The following is a 20,598-nucleotide window of genomic DNA, read 5'->3' as shown; positions in this document are numbered from 1 at the left end:
GCACACACAAACACACACATTCACTAACAGAAGGCAGGTCATCACAGACAATCCACCCACCAGCACAATCCTGTATAAGTGGGAGGAAATCAGAGAACCCAGAGGAAACCCATACGGACACACGGAGTAACCCGAGCTCAGGATCATCCAGTTCACTCCGGAGCTGTGAAGAGCAACGCTCCCTATCTAACATTCACAAGATTTTTTCCCCTCTTTGATATATGTTCTTGAAAGTAAAGGATTCTACACACTCCTCTGATTGTAAAGAGATCTGACCGGATGCTGGAAAGCTTTTCCTAGACATATTCCAAATCTTTTTTTTTTTTCCTGATTGTCGGTCTCTCCTCCTACATATTGCAGCTTCCAACTGGCCAGTACGTGCACAGGAAGTGAAGATAATCGGAGCCGCGGGATATGTGATTAGAGAGAACGTGTGTGTCTGTGTGTGTGGAGGGAAAACATGAGCAGTAGTGGAGATCTTTGATGGTGAAGTTATGGGAGATATGAGTGTGTGTGTGTCTGACTGAATATGACTCACGTAGACCCACCCACCTGTGAGAATAACGCTAATAAACTCATAATCTGAAGGGAAATTTGTAGGAAGAAAGAGAATCTGCGCGTCCTCTAGTGTCTCCATCACGCTCCAGTGAGATTAATGAGCCTGGTTAAAACTCTCGTGCAGCACCACGCTGTCGGTTAAACATTTTTCTCCTGCTGAAAATCTACTCACCCACAACCATTAGTGTGAACTCGAAGCCTCTCTTCACGGACTTTCTGTAAACTTGGTTGGGGAGGTTCGCGAAGCCCACATATCCGTCCAGGTTCTTCTGTTGCTGCGGAACAAAACCGAACACAAGACAAGGTGAGTCCAGAGTTCCAGCTAGATCGCATCAGCAGGTCAGAGCTCTGCGGGTCAGAACCTTGGACATAGGTGAGGAATAAATCTCAGTGGGTTGAACCGTAACAAGAAAGTCTTTTATTCCTCTTAAACCATGGGAACTCACAACCATTTTTTTATTTTATCCATTTTTAGTTATATTTAAATGTCCATTCAGTAAGATAAGTAGTCTTATTTTTCCCACAAGAATAGGTCGACGAGCCCACTCCTCCATTCCCACCCATATTCATGAAGCCCCGCCCCTAGAAATTGACTGTCAGGAAGTGTATCCAATCACAAACAAGCATTCTGGAATTGAAATTCTGCATGTTTTCCAAGTAAATTTCAACAAATAATGAATAAAAATAACGTTAGTGCCGTGTTACAGCATCACGAGAATAAAGCTATGATAAAAGTTGTGCAACCTGGAAAACAGGGTCATACTTACTGCTACTTTGGAGATCATTCAAATATCATGATTCCACATGATGACGGAGAAGTGCAGGGGGGCGAGAAGAAGAACCGGTCCATCAGGCAGAGGCAGAGAGAGAGAGAGAGAGAGAGAGAGAGAACACATGTGTTTTAGTGACAGTAAGTCATGGCTGTTGATAATCAGTGGTGTTTATATGGCAGGAAAAAGCAGATGTGTTTGAAAGCGCTGACACCTCCCGAGTCCATCCAACAAAAATAAGCCGGGAGTTTCCCTCAACATCATCCACATCTGCATAGGCTCCATGTTGAAGTGCCATTTCTGAGAAGTGACCCTGACTAATTTGACTAAGGAGAACATCTATATATATATATATATAAATATAAAAACACAAGAAGTCAGAGGCGCAGCTAAATATAAATCTAATAAATAGTTAAGCATGATGCATTCTCTTTAGCACTGATCCTACACAGGGCCGGGGGAACCTGGAGTCTCAAACCAATTTATCACAGGGCACAATCTCACACACACACACACACAATACAAACAATTTAGAGATGCCAATCAGCCTAGAGCATATCTTTGGGCTAGGAGAGAGGGAAGTGGAGGAAACCACTGTAGCACACACACACACACACACACACACACACAGGGGACAAAGACAGGAATCAAACCCCAAACCCTGGAGGTGTGAAGCAAAATGTAATTATCTGATACGTTATGGCTACAAGTCGTTCCTTCACCCCCAGACTCTCGTATTCTCTCAGATAAAGTTGTTGAAACATACACTGATCAGGCATAACATTATGACCACCTGCTTAATATTGTGATCGTCCCCTTTTGCTGCCAAAACAGTCCTGACCCGTCCTGCACTGTGTATTCTGACGCCTTTCTATCAGAACCAGCATTAACTTCTTCAGCAGTTTGAGCAACAGTAGCTCGTCTGTTGGATCGGATCACACGGTCCAGCCTTCTCTCCCCACGTCCATCAATGAGCCTTGACCGCCCATGACCCTGTCACTGGTTCACCACTGTTCCTTCCTTGGACCACTTTTAATAGATACTGACCACTGCAGACCGGGAACACCCCACAAGAGCTGCAGTTTTGGAGATGCTCTGATCCAGTGGTCTAGCCATCACAATTTGTCCCTTCATCAAACTCGCTCAAATCCTTACACTTGTCCATTTTTCCTGCTTCTAACACATCAACTTTGAGGACAAAATGTTCACCTGCTGTCTAATATATCCCACCCACTAACAGGTACCATGATGAGGAGATCATCAATCTTATTCACGTCACCTGGCACTGGTCATAATGTTATGCCTGATCGGTGTAGACTCAAAACTTTGAGCGCCATACAAACCCCCGAGGAACAAAGACATCAGAATAAACCTGTGGTTTAAATAAAAGCTTCTGTTATAGAAAATGAATCGTCTGACCAATCCGAATGGAGAATTCAGCTAAGCAGCGCCTTTCCTGCAGAGATAAAGTCAGAAACAACTGAACATCAGCAGATCTTTACTCCCACGTATTTTCTTCTTCTTCTACTTAAACCTGAAGTGTGCAGACTGAGATGCTGCTTTAATGAAGCAAAAGTGCAGACACACTGCACCACTTCCTGCTGATTGTTATCAGCTTGGTGGTTCCTCTGCAGGACAGGTGTTTGTAAGAGAAAAGAGAATGTGATCTCTCTCTCTCTCTCACACAGACACACACACACACAGACAGACAGACAGGGGAAGTGGCTGAAGTGTGAACCTGATGTTTCCCCCTATAGAGTATATTCTGTGTGTAAGAAGAGGAAGAGCAGTGTGTATTAACGGCCTCTACTTCTCAAAAACACACATGTTCCTTCCATGTAAAAATAAAATAAAATAAACCCCCCTGTAAGCACAGATTGAAGTGAGAGTGCTAATTCTGTCAGATAAAAAAGGGAAATCAGATCATATTAACAGCCTGACGCTCAGAGCAGAAACAAGGGCTTTCAACTATTACTCCCAACTATTACTCCCAATATTTACACAAGCTAGAGAGAGAGAGAGAGAGAGAGAGAGAGAGAAAGACAGACAGAGAGAGTGAGACAAAGAGAAACAGAGAGAGAGAGAGAGAAAGATAGTGTAAAGAGAGAGAGCAGAGAGAGAGAGAGAGAGAGGAGAGAGAGAGGAGAGAGAGAGAGACTGTGACTGTCTCATACACTTAGTAGCTGATTATCATCAGAGTGATATTGTAATCCAGTACAAGATGATGAATGTAAACGAATAGCAGAAGCTTGTTGATGAGTCAGGATGACACGCCCCCCTCTGTCTCTCTCTCCGTCTCAGTGACATGCTGCCGGAGGACATTTTAAAAGAAAGACCTTTCCCATGACCCTCGGTTTTGGAATCCTGCTACAGAACCGCGCTGGCGGAGAACCCAGTGAGGAGAGACGCTCCAACACGTGAGAGACAAACTCCTGAGAGACAAACGCTCTCCCTTTCCCTCCCTGATCACTCCATCACTGTCTTCACCAGCGTCATGATGCTTGTTTCAGTAAGACGGGGTTCTGAACTTTCAGTACTGACTGGAACACTCCTCAGAACATGGGCCGAGTGTGAAACGAGTCAGCTGTGTCCAGCTCCGTCTCATGACAAATCCAACACTATAAAGAACAGCAATGTCCAGTGTGGCAGGGTGTAGACTTATGAAGTCAATCACATCAGATTCAGTGCTACTGTCAAATACTGACTCGCTGCCTTAAGAATCAGAACCAAATCAGATCTGATCAGATTCAGCAGTACTGACTCGCTGCCTTAAGAATCAGAACCAAATCAGATCTGATCAGATTCAGCAGTACTGACTCGCTGCCTTAAGAATCAGAACCAAATCAGATCTGATCAGATTCAGCAGTACTGACTCGCTGCCTTAAGAATCAGAACCAAATCAGATCTGATCAGATTCAGCAGTACTGACTCGCTGCCTTAAGAATCAGAACCAAATCAGATCTGATCAGATTCAGCAGTACTGACTCGCTGCCTTAAGAATCAGAACCAAATCAGATCTGATCAGATTCAGCAGTACTGACTCGCTGCCTTAAGAATCAGAACCAAATCAGATCTGATCAGATTCAGCAGTACTGACTCGCTGCCTTAAGAAACAGAACCAAATCAGATCTGACAGATTCAGCAGTACTGACTCGCTGCCTTAAGAAACAGAACCAAATCAGATCTGACAGATTCAGCAGTACTGACTCGCTGCCTTAAGAAACAGAACCAAATCAGATCTGACAGATTCAGCAGTACTGACCCGCTGCTGTACACAGTGAAATAAAACAGTCCTCCTAGATCTGACCCACTGACTAAAGAATCAGAATCAAGTCACATCAGATCAGATGCCTTAAGAATCAGAACTGAATCATTTCAGATTCAGTGGCAATTTCAAATACTGACTCACTGCCTTAAGAATCAGAACCGAATTATTTCAGATTCAGTGGTATTGGCTTAGGAATTGGAATTGGATAATATGTGATTCAGTTGATTCATCAGATACCAACTCACTGCTTTACTTCATGGTATTAACAGACTGCATTAAGAATTAGACTTCTCTGATTCAGTGGATTCATCAAACCTTGACTCGCTGCCTAAAGAATCAAAATCATACCATATTGTATCAGAATGACATTTTGCACCTCTATGACTTTTTAAACTAACCATAGAGCCATCATGGTGCTGCACTCTATCAGCTCACAACCCTGCGGTTCAGTCCCAGGTCAAAGTTCACGCAGATAAAGCGAAAGTAATGGCTGCTAGACACAGAGGTGGCTTTGATCTTCATGTGTGTGTGTGTGTGTGTGTGTGTGCGCTGCTTTGGTTGAGTAAGCATGTGGTTTTTTATATCGCTGTAGCAACTGTAAGCGGACATTCTAGCTCCTCTGTGGCGGTGGAAAAGGTTGTAACGGTTTTGTTGCCTCACACACCAGCGCATGGTCAGGTTCAGCCCACTGTGTGCAATTAGAAGAAGAAGAAATACATTAAAGCAAATACTTTTCTCACATATCCCAACTTTGGAGGTTGGGGTCAGAGCACATGGTCAAGCCACTTAAGGGCTTAAGCCATGCTCAGGGGCCCAATAGTGGCAGCTTGGCAGTGCTGGGGCTTGAACCCACATCTTCCATTCAACAACACAGAGCCTTAACCACTAGAACCTGGTATTCCCGTCTAACACTAACCAGGCCCGACTCCATCTGAGAACTTCCACCATCGGGCGTTCTCAGACTGGTAGCTTGCCTTGTTTACGATGCTCATTTTCCCAATGTGTTCCTGAGAGCAGAAGAGCATGGCCCTGGCCAGTCCATCACTCGGTCACTTAAGATATTACTCTTCAACTATTCCCTGCGTAACTGAATTATAAAGACCGCATATTTAATCGGGTTTCAACTCACGGAAGCTGTGCAGCAGGATGTACCATCTCACACCGCCGTAACGTATCAGGGTTCATCAGCGTCGCGTCATTAGGAGGGCAGTGCGTTTTTAGACCATCTTTCAGCACAGAGGTCAGACATCCTAAACTACGGTTTGCCAGTGACGCTGTGTCTAACCTCGAGATGGACACCATAACATCGTCCAGTGTCCAAGAAATGACTTGCACGTGAATTTTCAGCGCTGCTCGCTCCTACACGCCCGCCATCAAAGGACTCGTGGCTTTCTCTCCTCTCCTTAAATACGAGCCGTGCATCACTGAAGTGGTCCCAAATAAAACGAAATGAGGAAAAAAAAAAAAACTCGCTGACCTCACAGTGAATCAGACTGACCAATGAGCAAACAAACGCAAAAGCAAAAATCCCATAATGCAACAGGAGGAAAAACAACACTTTAGCACAAGCCTCTAGCGTTTAGGGTGAAGGTGTTCGTCATTCTAGCTGGGTTTAGTCAAGAAGGCTAGAAGGATCGGTTGCTTCTCGGGTGGTTTATATCCGGTCATCATCTCTGTGTCCAAAACGTTTAATCCATAAACAGGAAAATCCGCCTGGCGAAGGTTGATAAATAAATGAATGCTACACGAAATGCAATTGCTAATTGTAGCAAGAAAGCAGGTGACGTGAATGGATGAAAAAGCTGCGCTCATGCTAAACGACCCGTTTGCATGCGCTAATCTAATCACGTCGCATGGATTCCCGAGGGAAAAGGATGTGTCGTGCCGTGCCACCCCGGGGCAGAGGAAGAAGTTGTTCGGGGTCACGGATTTGCACTGAAGAGCAGGCAGAAGTGACGAGGGCCAGCTTTAAACACGGATCGCTCGCTCGGGATCAGAATGCAAATGATATCCAAAACATTTTAGACATAAGGTGGCTTTTCAAAGTGCTCTCAGTCAGGCTGTGGCCAGGATTTGTTTACAAGGCCAGCATTCTCTCTCTCTCTCTCTCTCTCTCTCTCTCAGTCATTTGCCTGGTGCTGGAGACTGAAAGGGAATGAGGAGAACTGACCCTGACTGCTGGACATTCTCAATCCATTTTCACTTTGGCCTTCGTTTATCTGAAATATAACAGATTTAAGACTTAAGTTTAGACACTGTCTGTCATCCAAGCCATTATTTTTTTAGTTACTTGCACATACTTTGCGCATTGGCACAAAACAAAAAAACAACAGCAGTAGGCGTGACAGCAGGGACTTTCCTTTTCACTCCTCTGGATTTGTTGTGTCCTGTACACTCAGTGCAATGCCGTGTTTTCCAGCTGTGAATCAAACACATGTAGTGGGTCGTTGCATCTGTCAGCTTTCGGCAGGAAGGAATTCTATAACCGACTCCACTGACCTATTAGTTCCTCAGGAGCTCTTGGTTGCTGTTGCAGAAAGGACACGGTCATCATTTACTGTCCAGTGTCACTCAGATGAGGATCTATTCTGAGTCTGGTTCCTCTCAAGGTTTCCTCCTCACATCATCTCAGGGAGCGTTTCCTCACCACCGTCGCCTCAGGATTCTCGTTAGGGATAAATAGTAACTTTAGACTTTATCATTTTTTTTTACTATATTTCTGTAAAGCTGCTTGGAGACAATGTCCATTGGTATACAAATCAATTGAATTGAAACAAGTCCCTCTGAAACCTGTCACTGGTTAAACATCGCTTGTCTGAAGTCTCTCCATTTCCACACAGTCGACGATTAACTTTTCTGAGCAGAACAGAGACAGAAAATCGTTCGCCTGGTCGTCAGGAGATTGCGGGTTCGAACCCGATGATGCCTCAGCTGTCCTTGAAGGAGGTGGTGCTCTCTTCTCTCTAAGCTCATGTATGTGGAAGAGGGCAGACAGCTCTTTCCTCTGACTGTCAGAGATGTGAAAAAGAAGGGATGGATTTGCGTGGCTCAGAGGAAGCACGTGAACACTTGGCAGCTGTGGAGGTATGATGGAGGAGATCTGACTGATAACTGAGCAAATTTGGAGAAAAACTGGCTGTTTTATTTTCCTTCAAATTAGTTCATCCATGGTCAAAAGCTATAGCACACGATTTGGTGTTTTGGAAGCACACAAGTGACAGACATTAGAAAAATCTCCTTCTGAATAGATGGTGATCTTCTCCACACCTTTAAGATCAACCTGAGCCAGAAGAAAAATAGCATTGTCTATTCAAGTCCAGTGTTCAGTGAAGCGGCGTCTTCAGGCTACTCTGTGTAACAAGCTGATAAGGTCCACCAAACCTCATCATGCTAAAAAGGTCAGAGCCGGGGTGGCGATTAGTCTGACCAGGTCTCATTTCAATAGAGGCAGCTGTGTCAGTAAACCATCCCTAAAGTCTACATCTTTGCGTCTCACTGGCTTCCTTCTCTGACGACAAGGAGCGGCTTCACACTTCTGAGCAAATATTTTGTGAATCCACCATGAGTGTATAAACAGAAACGATTCTTCCTGGTAGATGTTTGTTAAATAACGCTAGCAGAGGATGTCTGTGGTAATCGGTACTGACTCAGAGATAAGAGTTCTCTGTATGAACCACAGAGACGTGAGTGTGCTCATGTATGCATATGCATACACACACACACACCCACCCACCATATCTCTCGTTCAATCTGCACCGGGAACTTAACTGTATTTCAGTTGATACCTACTTTCATTATGGTTTTTGAGAGAGAGAGAGAGAGAGAGAGAGAGAGAGAGAGAGACAGAAATGAGCCAGCACTTCCTGGATCGTCTTTATACCGCAGAGAGAGAGAGAGAGAGAGAGAGAGAGAGAATGCAAGGCCTCTGAATCAGGATATAATATAACCTTTACACATCATGTCAGTTTATATGTGATAAATATCACCTGGGGTTATTTGATACAAGGAAAACAGGGTGTGAACTTTTCCCACGGGGTTTAAAGGTAAGATATGGGTATTAGGTAAGATTAGTCTCTCTAACACTTGTACATATTGAAAGTGGGGTTTTGAATCGAGCCTATTTAAATAACCCCGCCCGTTTTCTCAAAGCTTCGCCCACACAGCCCCGCCTCTACAATTTTAAGCTATCAGGACGCCACCGTCACGTTCGACCGTTTGAATTCCAACTATCTATCTATCTATCTATCTATCTATCTATCTAATCCACGTGGGCGTGGCCTATAAAATGACTGACAGGAAGGTGATTCGAATACAAACAAACGGAAGAAACGTTTCCTTACTGATTATTTTTATTTTTTCCAGCTACGTGATTCACCTCTTATGCAATTCCACACACTCTCCCAGGGTGTTTGTATTACTAACAAAAGAAAAATATTGACTATTGCACCTTTAATGCATGTTTAAACCATGAGTGTGTGTGAGTGTGTGTGTCAATCTGGGTTAACAGGTTAGGACACATGCCTTCGATAGGGTTAGAAAGTGTTGCAAGCAAACACCCCCCTCTACCACCCCTCAAAAAAGCGTCTAAATAATACAAAATAAATGTATAAATCTTCAATAGGCTCACATAATCCACACAGTTTGACTACACCAGGACATTATTAACGCTTTGTTCTTTAGCACGGAGTGAGAATCGCACCTCAGTGAGTTCCTCAGTCTATAAAGCTACCCTTGATATAAAACATGTACATTTAGCGTAGCTAAAAAAAGAATATCTAAAGTTATTTATTTGCACTAATTCTGACTCGTAGCTTCACTTCTCATCTCAGCCAGCGTGAAGAGAAGAGAAGAGAAAAAAGCCCGCACAGGAAACCCGCAAACTGCACCCGTATTTGTTTTATAGATTATTTTACAAAAATCCACCGTGCTTCCAAATAACATTAAGACACTGACGTTTCTCTTAAATATAAATTTAGTTTGTTTGTTTGTTTTGTGAAAGCGAGCTCCGACTCACCCATTATTACTCTGACGTCCCCGAGTCGCCTCAGTAACCGAGTCTCTCACACCGACATTCCAACTCACGGCAACTCCTCAATTCCCCACCGCGAGCCTTACGCAAACAGCGTAGCGTACGTCCCCGCGAAGACAACGCGCGTCTACGCGAAGGAGCTACGTAAATCACTTCGCGAATAGCCACCGCGAACGAGCGGTGCGTCTCGCGATACTTCCGCAACTCACGCCAAATATATATTTGTGTATTATTTATTTATTTATTTATTTATTTATTTTTTGTTCGTCGGGTTTTTCCGTTTATGTACTCTGACACAAAAAACCCATCATATGTATATACTAACTGATTAAAATGAAAAAGAAAAGCTTTGAACATTTTTTTAGAGCGATATTAAATCACGTGACGTTGAGTATATTACTAGTTGAGTATAAATATTATTAGCTAAATAAGATTAAAGCAATAAATTAATGCTTTAAAAACACTGAAGTGTTTTTAATATGATACTAAAATATTATATATATATATATATATATATATATATATATATATATATATATATATACTGTATATATTTATATATATATATATATATATATATATATATATATATATATATATATATATATATTGTAACACTGTAAATAATACATGAGGCATTATTTATTTATTGTTATGTATTTATTACATATTTATTTTATTGATCATTAGCATCAAAATTGTTTTCTGGACAATAAAAATATGTTTAATGTTTTTTTTTACATAATGTCACAGTTGCGGATAAATACGATCAAATCAAAAATGTTTTATAGATATAATAATAATTAAATAATTGTTTTATAATTAAATAATTAAAGCCTAATTTACTTATTTTACTAAATGTAATTAATTTATAAATAAGTCAAATTTTATTATTTATTTTTTTGTAATAAAGCTTCTTCAGTAGAGTTTAGTAAAACCGTTTATATAATCCAAAAATGTGAGCAGAGCAGATTTAATTTGGCTTCTGTACATGGAAAGTATGCTCTAAACTCTAACAGCTTAAATAAAACGGGATGGTTCATGTTTGCTGATAAGATTTTAATACTGAAATAGCTCAATTTCATTCATGCAAAACTTCGTTTGTTCTCACTGTTCTCATATGTCACATTGCTTCCATCTGTTGGCCAAATCTCAATATTACACTGGAGTGATCTTTAATTCAGGAGTTGTGATATGTACTTAACACGTACACATACACTACATAATTCAAATGTAATGAGAACATCTGGGTTCTCCGGTTCTTTACCTTTTTCCAAAAACTAGTAAGCTGACTGTCTACATTGCCCCTGAATGCAAATGTGTGTAAATAGTACACTAGATGAACTAGCTTTCCATCCAGGGTGTGTTCCTACCACTTGTCCGGTATTCCCGGGATATACTCTGCATCCACATCAGCCATCAGATGAGGAGGAGGAGGAAGAGGAGGAGGAAGAGGAGGAGACATGAACCCATGTTTCTAGAAACTAATTACTTATCGCCATTGTTCCTAATAAACAATCACTGATCACCAATGTTTCCAATAACCAATCACTGATCACCAGTGTTCCCAACAACTAGTCACTCATCACCAGTGTTACCAATAACCAATCACTGATCGCCAATGTTTCTAATAACCAATCACTGATCTCCACTGTTCCCAATAACCAATCACTGATCGCCAATGTTCCTAATAACCAATCACTGATCTCCACTGTTCCCAATAACCAATCACTGATCGCCAATGTTCCTAATAACCAATCACTGATCTCCACTGTTCCCAATAACCAATCACTGATCACCAACGTTCCCAATAACCAATCCCTGATCGCCACTGTTCCCAATAACCAATCACTGCTCACCAATGTTCCCAATGACCAATCACTAATCACCAATATTCCCAATAACCAATTAATGCAAAAACTAGCTGTATGAGGAACTTTTTTCTTTATTTGTTTGAGAATTTGAAACATTTTACATTAAATTTTTTGAGATTTGCATTTTCCAGATTTAGTATTTCAGGTTATCAAAACATAACCCTTAGTTTTTGAGTTATATTCTTTTTGTTAATTCTTACCTCTAAAAACAGACGGCAAAAACAGAACAAACTGATAAAATTTACATTTATTTACTTTTTTAAATTTATGTGACGTATATCGATTATAATTCAAGAAATATCAAACTCACATGCAAACAGTTTCTTGTGGAGGCGTGGTTTGTTACTAGAAAGGGGGCGTGACTTCTCTCCCGACCAAGAGGGAGTAGGCCGCTTCCTAGTTACTTTAACAGTTTATGAGCAATATTATAACACTTAAACGCTGTAGTGTATGTTGCTTAAGCAGTAATGAGTCGTGAAGTAATGCCTCTATTAGCAGATTTAGGAAGTTTTTTTCTTCTTAAACTTGTTAATCCGGGCTTCCCCCTTTGAGACATCTTGAACTTAACGCTGGTTAAGGATCCTGTAGAAGAATGTAGGAAAGAATGTAGCGTGGTCAGAAACACACACTGGATTAAACTGCTCGACGTTTTGACCATGGACAACCCCATGTTCCCCAAGTACTCGTGGCTGGATTTCGCCTTCACGGTGATCGGTGTGAGTACATATGTGTTCGATGTGGGCTCGGACCTCTGGCTCGCGCAGGAGTTTTTCCGCCAGGGGGATTTCTTCTGGTTCGGCTTGCTGGTCGGCTTCATGCTCACTTCATCCCTGATCGTCCAGATGTTCAGCTGGTTCTGGCTTAAATATGACCTGGAGCTCAAAACCTTCCAAACAACACACAAGCATATTATCCTTTTCGGCAGTGAAAGACGCCTGAGACTCACGTGCTTCCTTCATGTCTTTCAGCTCGGCTTCTTCTTCAGGTAAACACGCACGCGCTCAACGTGAAGGAGGATAAAACATTGTTTTTGTGTTGTCTGATTTCACATTTTGGGATTATTGAAAGTAATGACGCTTGATCGTTTCTTTCGTTTTGTGTCTAACTCAAGAGAGAAGAAAACTGGACTGATACAAACGTACACTTCCCTTTTTCAATCACAGACCTTCCTCTCCTTTAAATCGTACACTATATTGTCAAAAGTTTTGGGACAGCCCTCCAAATCATCGAGTTCAGGTCTGACTAACAATCGTTATAAAGCATGTATTGCTGTTTGTATCAATTGTTGGTAAATATTGCGGTGATGTAAAAGGAAATAAAACTTCCGGAAGCGCTTTTTATAGGAAAATAAACCGTTACACGGCTATTTATTGTAGTTCCTTTCAATTTTGCATGATAGGAAGTAGCCAGAGATGTAATCACTCATGGTCTAAAATGGTATTTCAAGTCAAGTCAAGAAGCTTTTATTGTCATTTCAACCATATTCACTACTCACAAAAAGTTAAGGATATTTGGCTTTTGGGTGAAATTTATGGAAAATGTAAAAAGTTCACGCTACAGTGATATTATATCATGAAAGCAGGGCATTTAAGTAGAAGCATGCAATGGTGATTTCCTCATCTCAAACAATTATATGTCTCAATAATTTGTCGTGTCCTTGACCATCAATTACAGCTTGACAACGACGTCTCATGCTGTTCACGAGTCGACTTATTGTCTGCTGAGGCATGGCATTCCACTCTTCTTGAAGGGCGGCCCTCAGGACATTGAGGTTCTGGGGTGCAGGGTTACGAGCCTCTACACAGCGACTCAGCTGATCCCGTAGGTTTTCTATGGGATTCAGGTCTGGAGAAAGTGCAGGCCACTCCATCTGAGGTACCCCAGCCTCCAGCAGCCGTTCCCTAATGATGCAACCTCGATGAGCAGGAGCATTGTCGTCCATGAAGATGAAATTAGGCCTGCGTTGTTCATGCAGGGGCACAATGACTGGATTAATGATGTTATTCAGGTAGTATTGGCTTGTCACTGTACCATTCACAAGATGTAGGGCAGTTCTGTATTGAGTAGACACACCTGCCCAGACTGTAACACCACCACAACAGTGGCTGATGCATAGTGCTCTCCTTGACGTCTCCAACGTCATTGGCGGCAATCATTTCTGCTCAACGTGAATTGACTTTCATCAGAGAACAGCACTGAGGCCCACTGGTCCCTCGTCCAGCGTAAATGCTCCCTGGCCCGACGCCTGTGCCTGGTGGTGTGGTCAGGTACCATTGCAGGTCGTCTAGCACGTAGACCACGCTGATGTAAACGGTTTCGAATGGTCTGACGTGACACTTGGGTGCCTCTCGCCTCCCTTAAATGTGCCTGGAGTTGAGTGGCATTCATCATCCGGTTCCGCAGGGCACTGTTCACAACGAAGCGGTCATCAACGTGGGATGTGGCCAAAGGATCTATGCCTACTTCTGTGCCTTTCTGGGACTCTTTCAGTCTCTCTGTATCTCTGTCACAACCTGCTGAGGACACTCTGTGACACTCTAAGCTCAGTGGCCATTTCCCTCTGAGAACATCCTGTTTGAAGCCTCGCAATGGCGAGGTACTGTTGATCAATGGTTCGGTGTGGTCTTGGTCTCATGATGTCAAAAAAGTACTGAAACACTGAACAGTTGGACATGTGCATTCAAAAGTGTAGAGAAGGTCAAATTAAGTTCACCTGTAAAGGTTATAGTGCATTTTAGGTGCATCCTGAAATTTCACCCAAAAGCTGAATATCCTTAACTTTTTGTGAGTAGTGTATATATAGCTGACACAGTACACAGTGACATGAAACGACGTTTCTCCAGGACCCTGGTGCTACATAAAACTACATAGAGCTACAAAAACACAACACAGAGTTAAGGACTGAAAGTAAGTTGTCCTAGTCACATAAAGTGCATCGTGTTCAGCCTAGTGCAAACAGTGCAAGACAAAAGACCGTGCAAACAGACAATACAATACATAACAAAACAAAACAGTACAGCTAGACAAAATGGCTCTGACCAGTATACATTCTGTATAATTTTAATGTAGAGATGTCCAAGTACAGGGTGCCTCATAAATCCACATCATTATTGAACCAATTTCAGAACTAAAACCTGTGTCATATCTCTCCTCCTTCATCCTCAGGCACGTTTCAGCGATCTGGCAGGGCTTCTGCGTGTGGTGGCGAGTAGAACAGGGCTCGGAGTACACCGCCTACCTGACCCACGACCTCAGCATGCTGCGCCTGATCGAGACGTTCTGCGAGAGCACGCCACAGCTCTCACTCATGATCTACATCATGATCCACACTAATCACGCCAGGACCATTCAGTGTGAGTGACCACTTCTGTTTTAGTTTTAGTGACTTCCTGTCATTCATGACAGTGTGACTGACTGACTGTTGAAACTCGGGAACTTTAATACACTTCACAGCCGATTTCAGCCGTGACGTCACAGCCGTGGTCAATTCTGATTGGCCAGAAGGCGTCGATAGACGTTCTGTAAGGTTGACGTCGAGGTGCTGTGTCTAATGCGTTACCGTCGCCATAGTAACCAGGTACACAGTGAAGTAGTCATGTATAAATGTTGCCGTGGGGAGGAGATTCTGTATTCGTGGAAGGAGTCTGCTGTTATACTCTCATGTAAGCTGAAATGGTTGCTCTGTTAACTGAGGGAGAGAGAAAAACAGAGGGTTCTGAGGAGACGATGGTTTACATCTGATATAACGTAAGCGATAATCCACATTAAACCTAGCAATAAACAGATAAAAAGTTGTTCAGTGGAAACGAATCAGTCCACACAGTGTCTTGTCTTGTCTTGTCATGTTCTTTTTTCCTTCAAAATAAAACTCTGATCTTTCTCTCATGCAGATGTAAGTGTGATCGCGTCCACCATTTCAATAGCGTGGATGGTGGTGGACTACCACCGCTCGCTACGCTTCTTCCTCCCTGAAAAGTCCAACCAGTCGTGGCTATCCGCCGCCATCTACTTCCTGTGGAACCTGCTCCTGATTGGCCCACGTGTGGTGTGTGTGTCCCTCTTCGCCTCCGTCATGTTCTGTTACATTTCTGTTCACTTCGTCTCGCTCTGGCTCGTGTTTGTGGTCTGGGCGTCTCTGCAGGACACCAGTTTCATGGACAGTAAAGCCGGAGAATGGCTGTACCGAGCCACCGTAGGCCTCATCTGGTACTTCAGCTGGTTTAATGTGGTGGAAGGACGCACCAGAGGCAGGAGCATCATCTATCACTTATTTATCATCACAGACAGCGCGATCCTAACGGTCACATGGTGGTGCTACAGAGATCCGGAAATGAGCCGGTCCTATTCGCTTATCCTCCTCATCCTCATCCCACTTTCCTATCTGATAGGGCTGTTGATTAAAATACTCTACTACTGCTGCTTCCACCCCAAGCTGGGGCAGACCCAGGGCTTGAAGAAGGTTTCAGATGTTCCTGATGGTCTGGCGGCTCGGGCTGCGGTCATGGAAACGAACTCTTTCAAGCCGGCGATGCTAAACAAGAGGATGGCCGGACACGCTGCTAACTTTTACAGCACAGGGACACGCTCGAAGGGACAAGCGGACAATGGGGTCATCTGAGGACGAGAGAATGATATTGCACTTTCAACATGGACCAAAACGTTTACCTGCAACAAGCATGGAGCTTGAGACACGTTTTAAAGTGATGAATACTTTAAAAAAACAACAACAACAACAACACAGGGCCAGTGAGCTGACGTTCATCATCCTGGATCTCACAGCGCTGTTGAATCCTCTAATCTGATTGGTCAGAAAGAGTTCTGTAACAGGAGCTCTGACAGCCGTTCCAGCTGTGCGGCTACAATCTCTCTAAGCTTTAGCATTATAGCATTAGCATTAATGAGACGCTCTTTTTATCCAGAGTGATCTCGTTTTTATACACCTGAGTGGTCAGGGACTTGATTAAGGGTGTGTTTGAGCTCAAAACTAATCAGATTCGAGGATTTAAGAGCGCTGTGATATCCAGGATGTGTGATATTGTCATCGTACCCACAGCCGGCAGGACAACACAGCGGATTTTAAACAGCAGGCTGTGGTGGTGTTATTTCTTATTGGTTTTGTCTTGACTGTCTATAAGAAGTAACAGTCAACCTTTAGAATATGTAAAAAATCATATTCATATAACTCAACACCACTGACATGAAGCATTATGAGTGTTAGCACTTTGTAACAGACAGAGGGAAAGCTGGAAGTTTACAATAGAGAACTTTCAGGCTAGTAAGGGACTTTCAGGCTAGTAAAGTACTTCTAGTAAGGGACTTTCAGGCTAGTAAAGTACTTCTAGTAAGGGACTTTCAGGCTAGTAAAGTACTTCTAGTAAGGGACTTTCAGGCTAGTAAAGTACTTCTAGTAAGGGACTTTCAGGCTAGTAAAGTACTTCTGCTTTAACGTACGTGACGAGAGAAACCTGCGGGCGTTTAAACGAATGTAAATGTAGCTGTAAATGGATTAAAAAAATACTTCATTGTTAAATTGTTGTATAAGAGGAATAGAAGTCTCCAGGACATGCTGGTTATTGATTATTTTCCTGGAACAGCATGCTCTCCACTGCTTTATTCCTTAAACATTGAATGTCCGGTCATCAGCAAATGTCCTGTACCTGAATCCTGAATCATTATCAGTCAGATTCTGTCCAGAATTAATCGATGTTCTGTGAACAGATTTATTAGCCACAACCAGTCCTTCATTTCAAATCCCTTTGCTAAGACGGTTAGGGAAAGGTTTCAGACAGGAGCTCGTCTCTGGTATCGTGACAACTGTTTACATGTATTTTTATATAAAATGTTTTAGATTTTGATTTCTGTAAAATGTTTTATTTCAAGCTGTTTAACCCAGACAGGACGAGCCATTCCAGCTCTGGGATTAGTGATACTATACACCAATCAGCCATAACATTATGACCAGGTGAAGTGAATGAGACTGATGATCTCACATCATGGATCAGAGCATCTCCAAAACTGCAGCTCTTGTGGGGTGTTCCCGGTCTGCAGTGGTCAGTATCTATCCAAAGTGGTCCAAGGAAGGAACAGTGGTAAACCGGTGACAGGGTCATGGGCGGTCAAGGCTCATTGTTGCATATGGGGAGCGATTAGAAGGCTGAAGGATCCAACAGACGAGCTACTGTTGCTCAAATTGCTGAAGAAGTTAATGCTGGTTCTGATAGAACGGGGTCAGAATACACAGTGCAGGACGGGTCAGCAAAAGGGGGGACCGACACAGTATTAGGCAGGTGGTCATAATGTTATGCCTGATCAGTGTATATGAATATTAACGTGTATAAAATGGTTAAAGGTTGTACATTTCGAACATGTGAATGTCAGGATCTGTATTTAATACCAGTTTAATCTGTCCAGTGCTTACACGTGAACTACATACTACATCTCTGTGCTCTGTACATGAGGCAGTGATGCTGAAACTCTAACTCTAATCAGTTGTCTGTTTATTTATTACCAGCGGTCAATAAATGCACGCTAGTGTGTGGTTTTTTTTTGTTTTTTTTTTTAGATTTTTTCTGTTGGACTTTCATGTTAAATGCTGGTCTTATATACTTGATATTCAGTGCCATTAGTCAGTAGTGTGGTTTATAAGCAGTTGTGCTGTTGTTTAGTTCTATTCTGTTGTTTTGTCATATTTAAAGTGTAAAGAATTCAGCACAAAACATCTGAAACACAAGTACAGTCTCATGCTGCCTGTTTAAATACCACCAGATGAAGTATTTGTGTGTGTGTGTGTGAATGTGTAAGAAAGAGTGTGTGTGTGTGTTTGTGTATTTGTAAGTGTGCTTCCTCTTGACATTTCACCCTAGTGCTCTCACACGTTTAATAAGTCCTTTGTGATTTATTCCCTTGTCTCGTTGTGAAGCTCTTCTGTGTGTATTGTGGAAAAAGTTCTATATACAAAATAAAAGTCCTGTATGAGAACATTAGTGCATTATTACAATATTACTACAGCATTACACAACACTGTGGTTGAATTCCAGCTACTGAACACACCACAGATTTATTTCTGTATCAGATTTAATGCACATGGGGTAATATGTTACCGTTTCTATGGTAACGGCGTGGCGCACTTCAAGTTAAGTAGGTCAAGGGAAGGAAGCATTTATTAAATATGTGTGAAATGTAGTAGTTTCACTTCGGCATGCTTGTGGAAATAACTTCCTGAGCTAAGAGAGATTGCGCAATCAGAGCTCTACTCTACTGTATCTAGTGAAAAGTCCTGAAATCCTGTCCTCACACACATCAGGGTTATTAAGCTAAGTTAAGTAGCCGTTATTTGTCATAGATGCATTACTGCTCAGTGAAATTCTTTCTTCACATATCCCATTCTTGTGGGCTTGGGGTTAGAGTGCAGGGTCAGCCATGATGCAGTGCCCCTGAGGCAGGGAGAGGTCTCACTTTATATATTTATTTTATATATTCAATTTTATATACACAAGACCTGACCCTGACCTGATTCTATACATCTTCTCTAAGTCGCTCTATCATGCCCTGGTCTGAAGAGGGCAACTTCTCACCAGCAGCATTCTCTCTCTCTCTCTCTCTCTCTCTCTCTCTCTCTCTCTCTCTCTCTCTCAGCTTTACAGAACTTAAGAAATATAGAGCAAAAAGTTCAAGATTAATATTAGACTTATATTTAAATTTATTTGTATTTATCCCTAATGAGTAAGCCTGAGGCGACTGTGGCAAGAAAAAACTCCCTTAAATGGTAAGAGGAAGAAACCTTAAGAGGAACCAGACTCAAAAAGCGAACCTGATCATCATCTGGGTAACACCAGAGAGTGTGATTATAAATGATTATAAACACCAGAGAGTATGATTATAAATGATTATAAACACCAGAGAGTGTGATTATAAATGATTATAAACACCAGAGAGTATGATTATAAATGATTATAAACACCAGAGAGTGTGATTATAAATGATTATAAACACCAGAGAGTGTGATTATAAATGATTATAAACACCAGAGAGTGTGATTATAAATGATTATAAACACCAGAGAGTGTGATTATAAATGATTATAAACACCAGAGAGTGTGATTATAAATGATTATAAACACCAGAGAGTGTGATTATAAATGATTATAAACACCAAAGAGTGTGATTATAAATGATTATAAACACCAGAGAGTGTGATTATAAATGATTATAAACATCAGAGTGTGATTATAAATGATTATAAACACCAGAGAGTGTGATTATAAATGATTATAAACACCAGAGAGTGTGATTATAAATGATTATAAACATCAGAGTGTGATTATAAATGAATATAAATACCAGAGTGTGATTATAAATGATTATAAACACCAGAGAGTGTGATTATAAATGATTATAAACACCAGAGAGTGTGATTATAAATGAATATAAATACCAGAGTGTGATTATAAATGATTATAAACACCAGATAGTGTGATTATAAATGATTATAAACACCAGAGAGTGTGATTATAAATGATTATAAACACCAGAGAGTGTGATTATAAATGATTATAAATACCGGAGAGTGTGATTATAAATGAATATAAATACCAGAGTGTGATTATAAATGATTATAAACACCAGAGAGTGTGATTATAAATGATTATAAACACCAGAGAGTGTGATTATAAATGATTATAAACACCAGAGAGTGTGATTATAAATGATTATAAACACCAGAGAGTGTGATTATAAATGAATATAAATACCAGAGAGTGTGATTATAAATGATTATAAACACCAGAGAGTATGATTATAAATGATTATAAACACCAGAGAGTGTGATTATAAATGATTATAAATACCGGAGAGTGTGATTATAAATGATTATAAACACCGGAGAGTGTGATTATAAATGATTATAAATACCGGAGAGTGTGATTATAAATGATTATAAACACCGGAGAGTGTGATTATAAATGATTATAAATACCGGAGAGTGTGATTATAAATGATTATAAATACCGGAGAGTGTGATTATAAATGATTATAAATACCGGAGAGTGTGATTATAAATGATTATAAATACCGGAGAGTGTGATTATAAATGATTATAAA

The 20,598-nt window shown here is 41.4% G+C and overlaps 2 protein-coding genes across 3 annotated transcripts in view; one reads left to right on the top strand and one right to left on the bottom strand.

The window, feature by feature from the left end:
- septin7a (septin 7a) overlaps positions 1 to 1,358 on the bottom strand; it is a 31,496-nt gene extending 30,138 nt beyond the window's left edge. For both annotated transcript variants that reach the window (XM_058404678.1, XM_058404679.1), the window contains exons 1-2: positions 1,326 to 1,358; positions 731 to 833 (exon numbers count right to left, since the gene is read on the bottom strand). In XM_058404678.1, coding sequence (XP_058260661.1) covers positions 731 to 833; positions 1,326 to 1,343 — 121 coding nt within the window. In that variant the 5' untranslated portion in view covers positions 1,344 to 1,358. The remainder of the gene's footprint in view (positions 1 to 730; positions 834 to 1,325) is intronic.
- A 10,363-nt stretch (positions 1,359 to 11,721) lies between these two features.
- xkr8.3 (XK related 8, tandem duplicate 3) lies at positions 11,722 to 18,472 on the top strand. The gene is made up of 3 exons (XM_058405279.1): positions 11,722 to 12,484; positions 14,665 to 14,852; positions 15,390 to 18,472. The coding sequence occupies exons 1-3, from the start codon at positions 12,156 to 12,158 to the stop codon at positions 16,115 to 16,117; spliced, it is 1,245 nt and encodes a 414-aa protein (XP_058261262.1). The 5' UTR covers positions 11,722 to 12,155; the 3' UTR covers positions 16,118 to 18,472.
- The last annotated feature ends 2,126 nt before the right edge of the window (positions 18,473 to 20,598 follow it).

Source organism: Hemibagrus wyckioides, linkage group LG12, assembly GCF_019097595.1.
Source record: "Hemibagrus wyckioides isolate EC202008001 linkage group LG12, SWU_Hwy_1.0, whole genome shotgun sequence".
In the NCBI taxonomy this organism is placed as follows: domain Eukaryota; kingdom Metazoa; phylum Chordata; class Actinopteri; order Siluriformes; family Bagridae; genus Hemibagrus; species Hemibagrus wyckioides.
This window is presented reverse-complemented; position numbering and strand designations above follow the sequence as displayed.

Bases quoted from the DNA above. Each gene is read 5' to 3' on its own strand.
- xkr8.3 (XM_058405279.1), top strand. From the start codon at position 12,156: ATGGACAACCCCATGTTCCCCAAGTACTCGTGGCTGGATTTCGCCTTC. The intron at 12,485-14,664 runs GTAAACACGCAC...CTTCATCCTCAG, and splicing joins CAGCTCGGCTTCTTCTTCAG to GCACGTTTCAGCGATCTGGC. The intron at 14,853-15,389 runs GTGAGTGACCAC...TCTCTCATGCAG, and splicing joins TCACGCCAGGACCATTCAGT to ATGTAAGTGTGATCGCGTCC.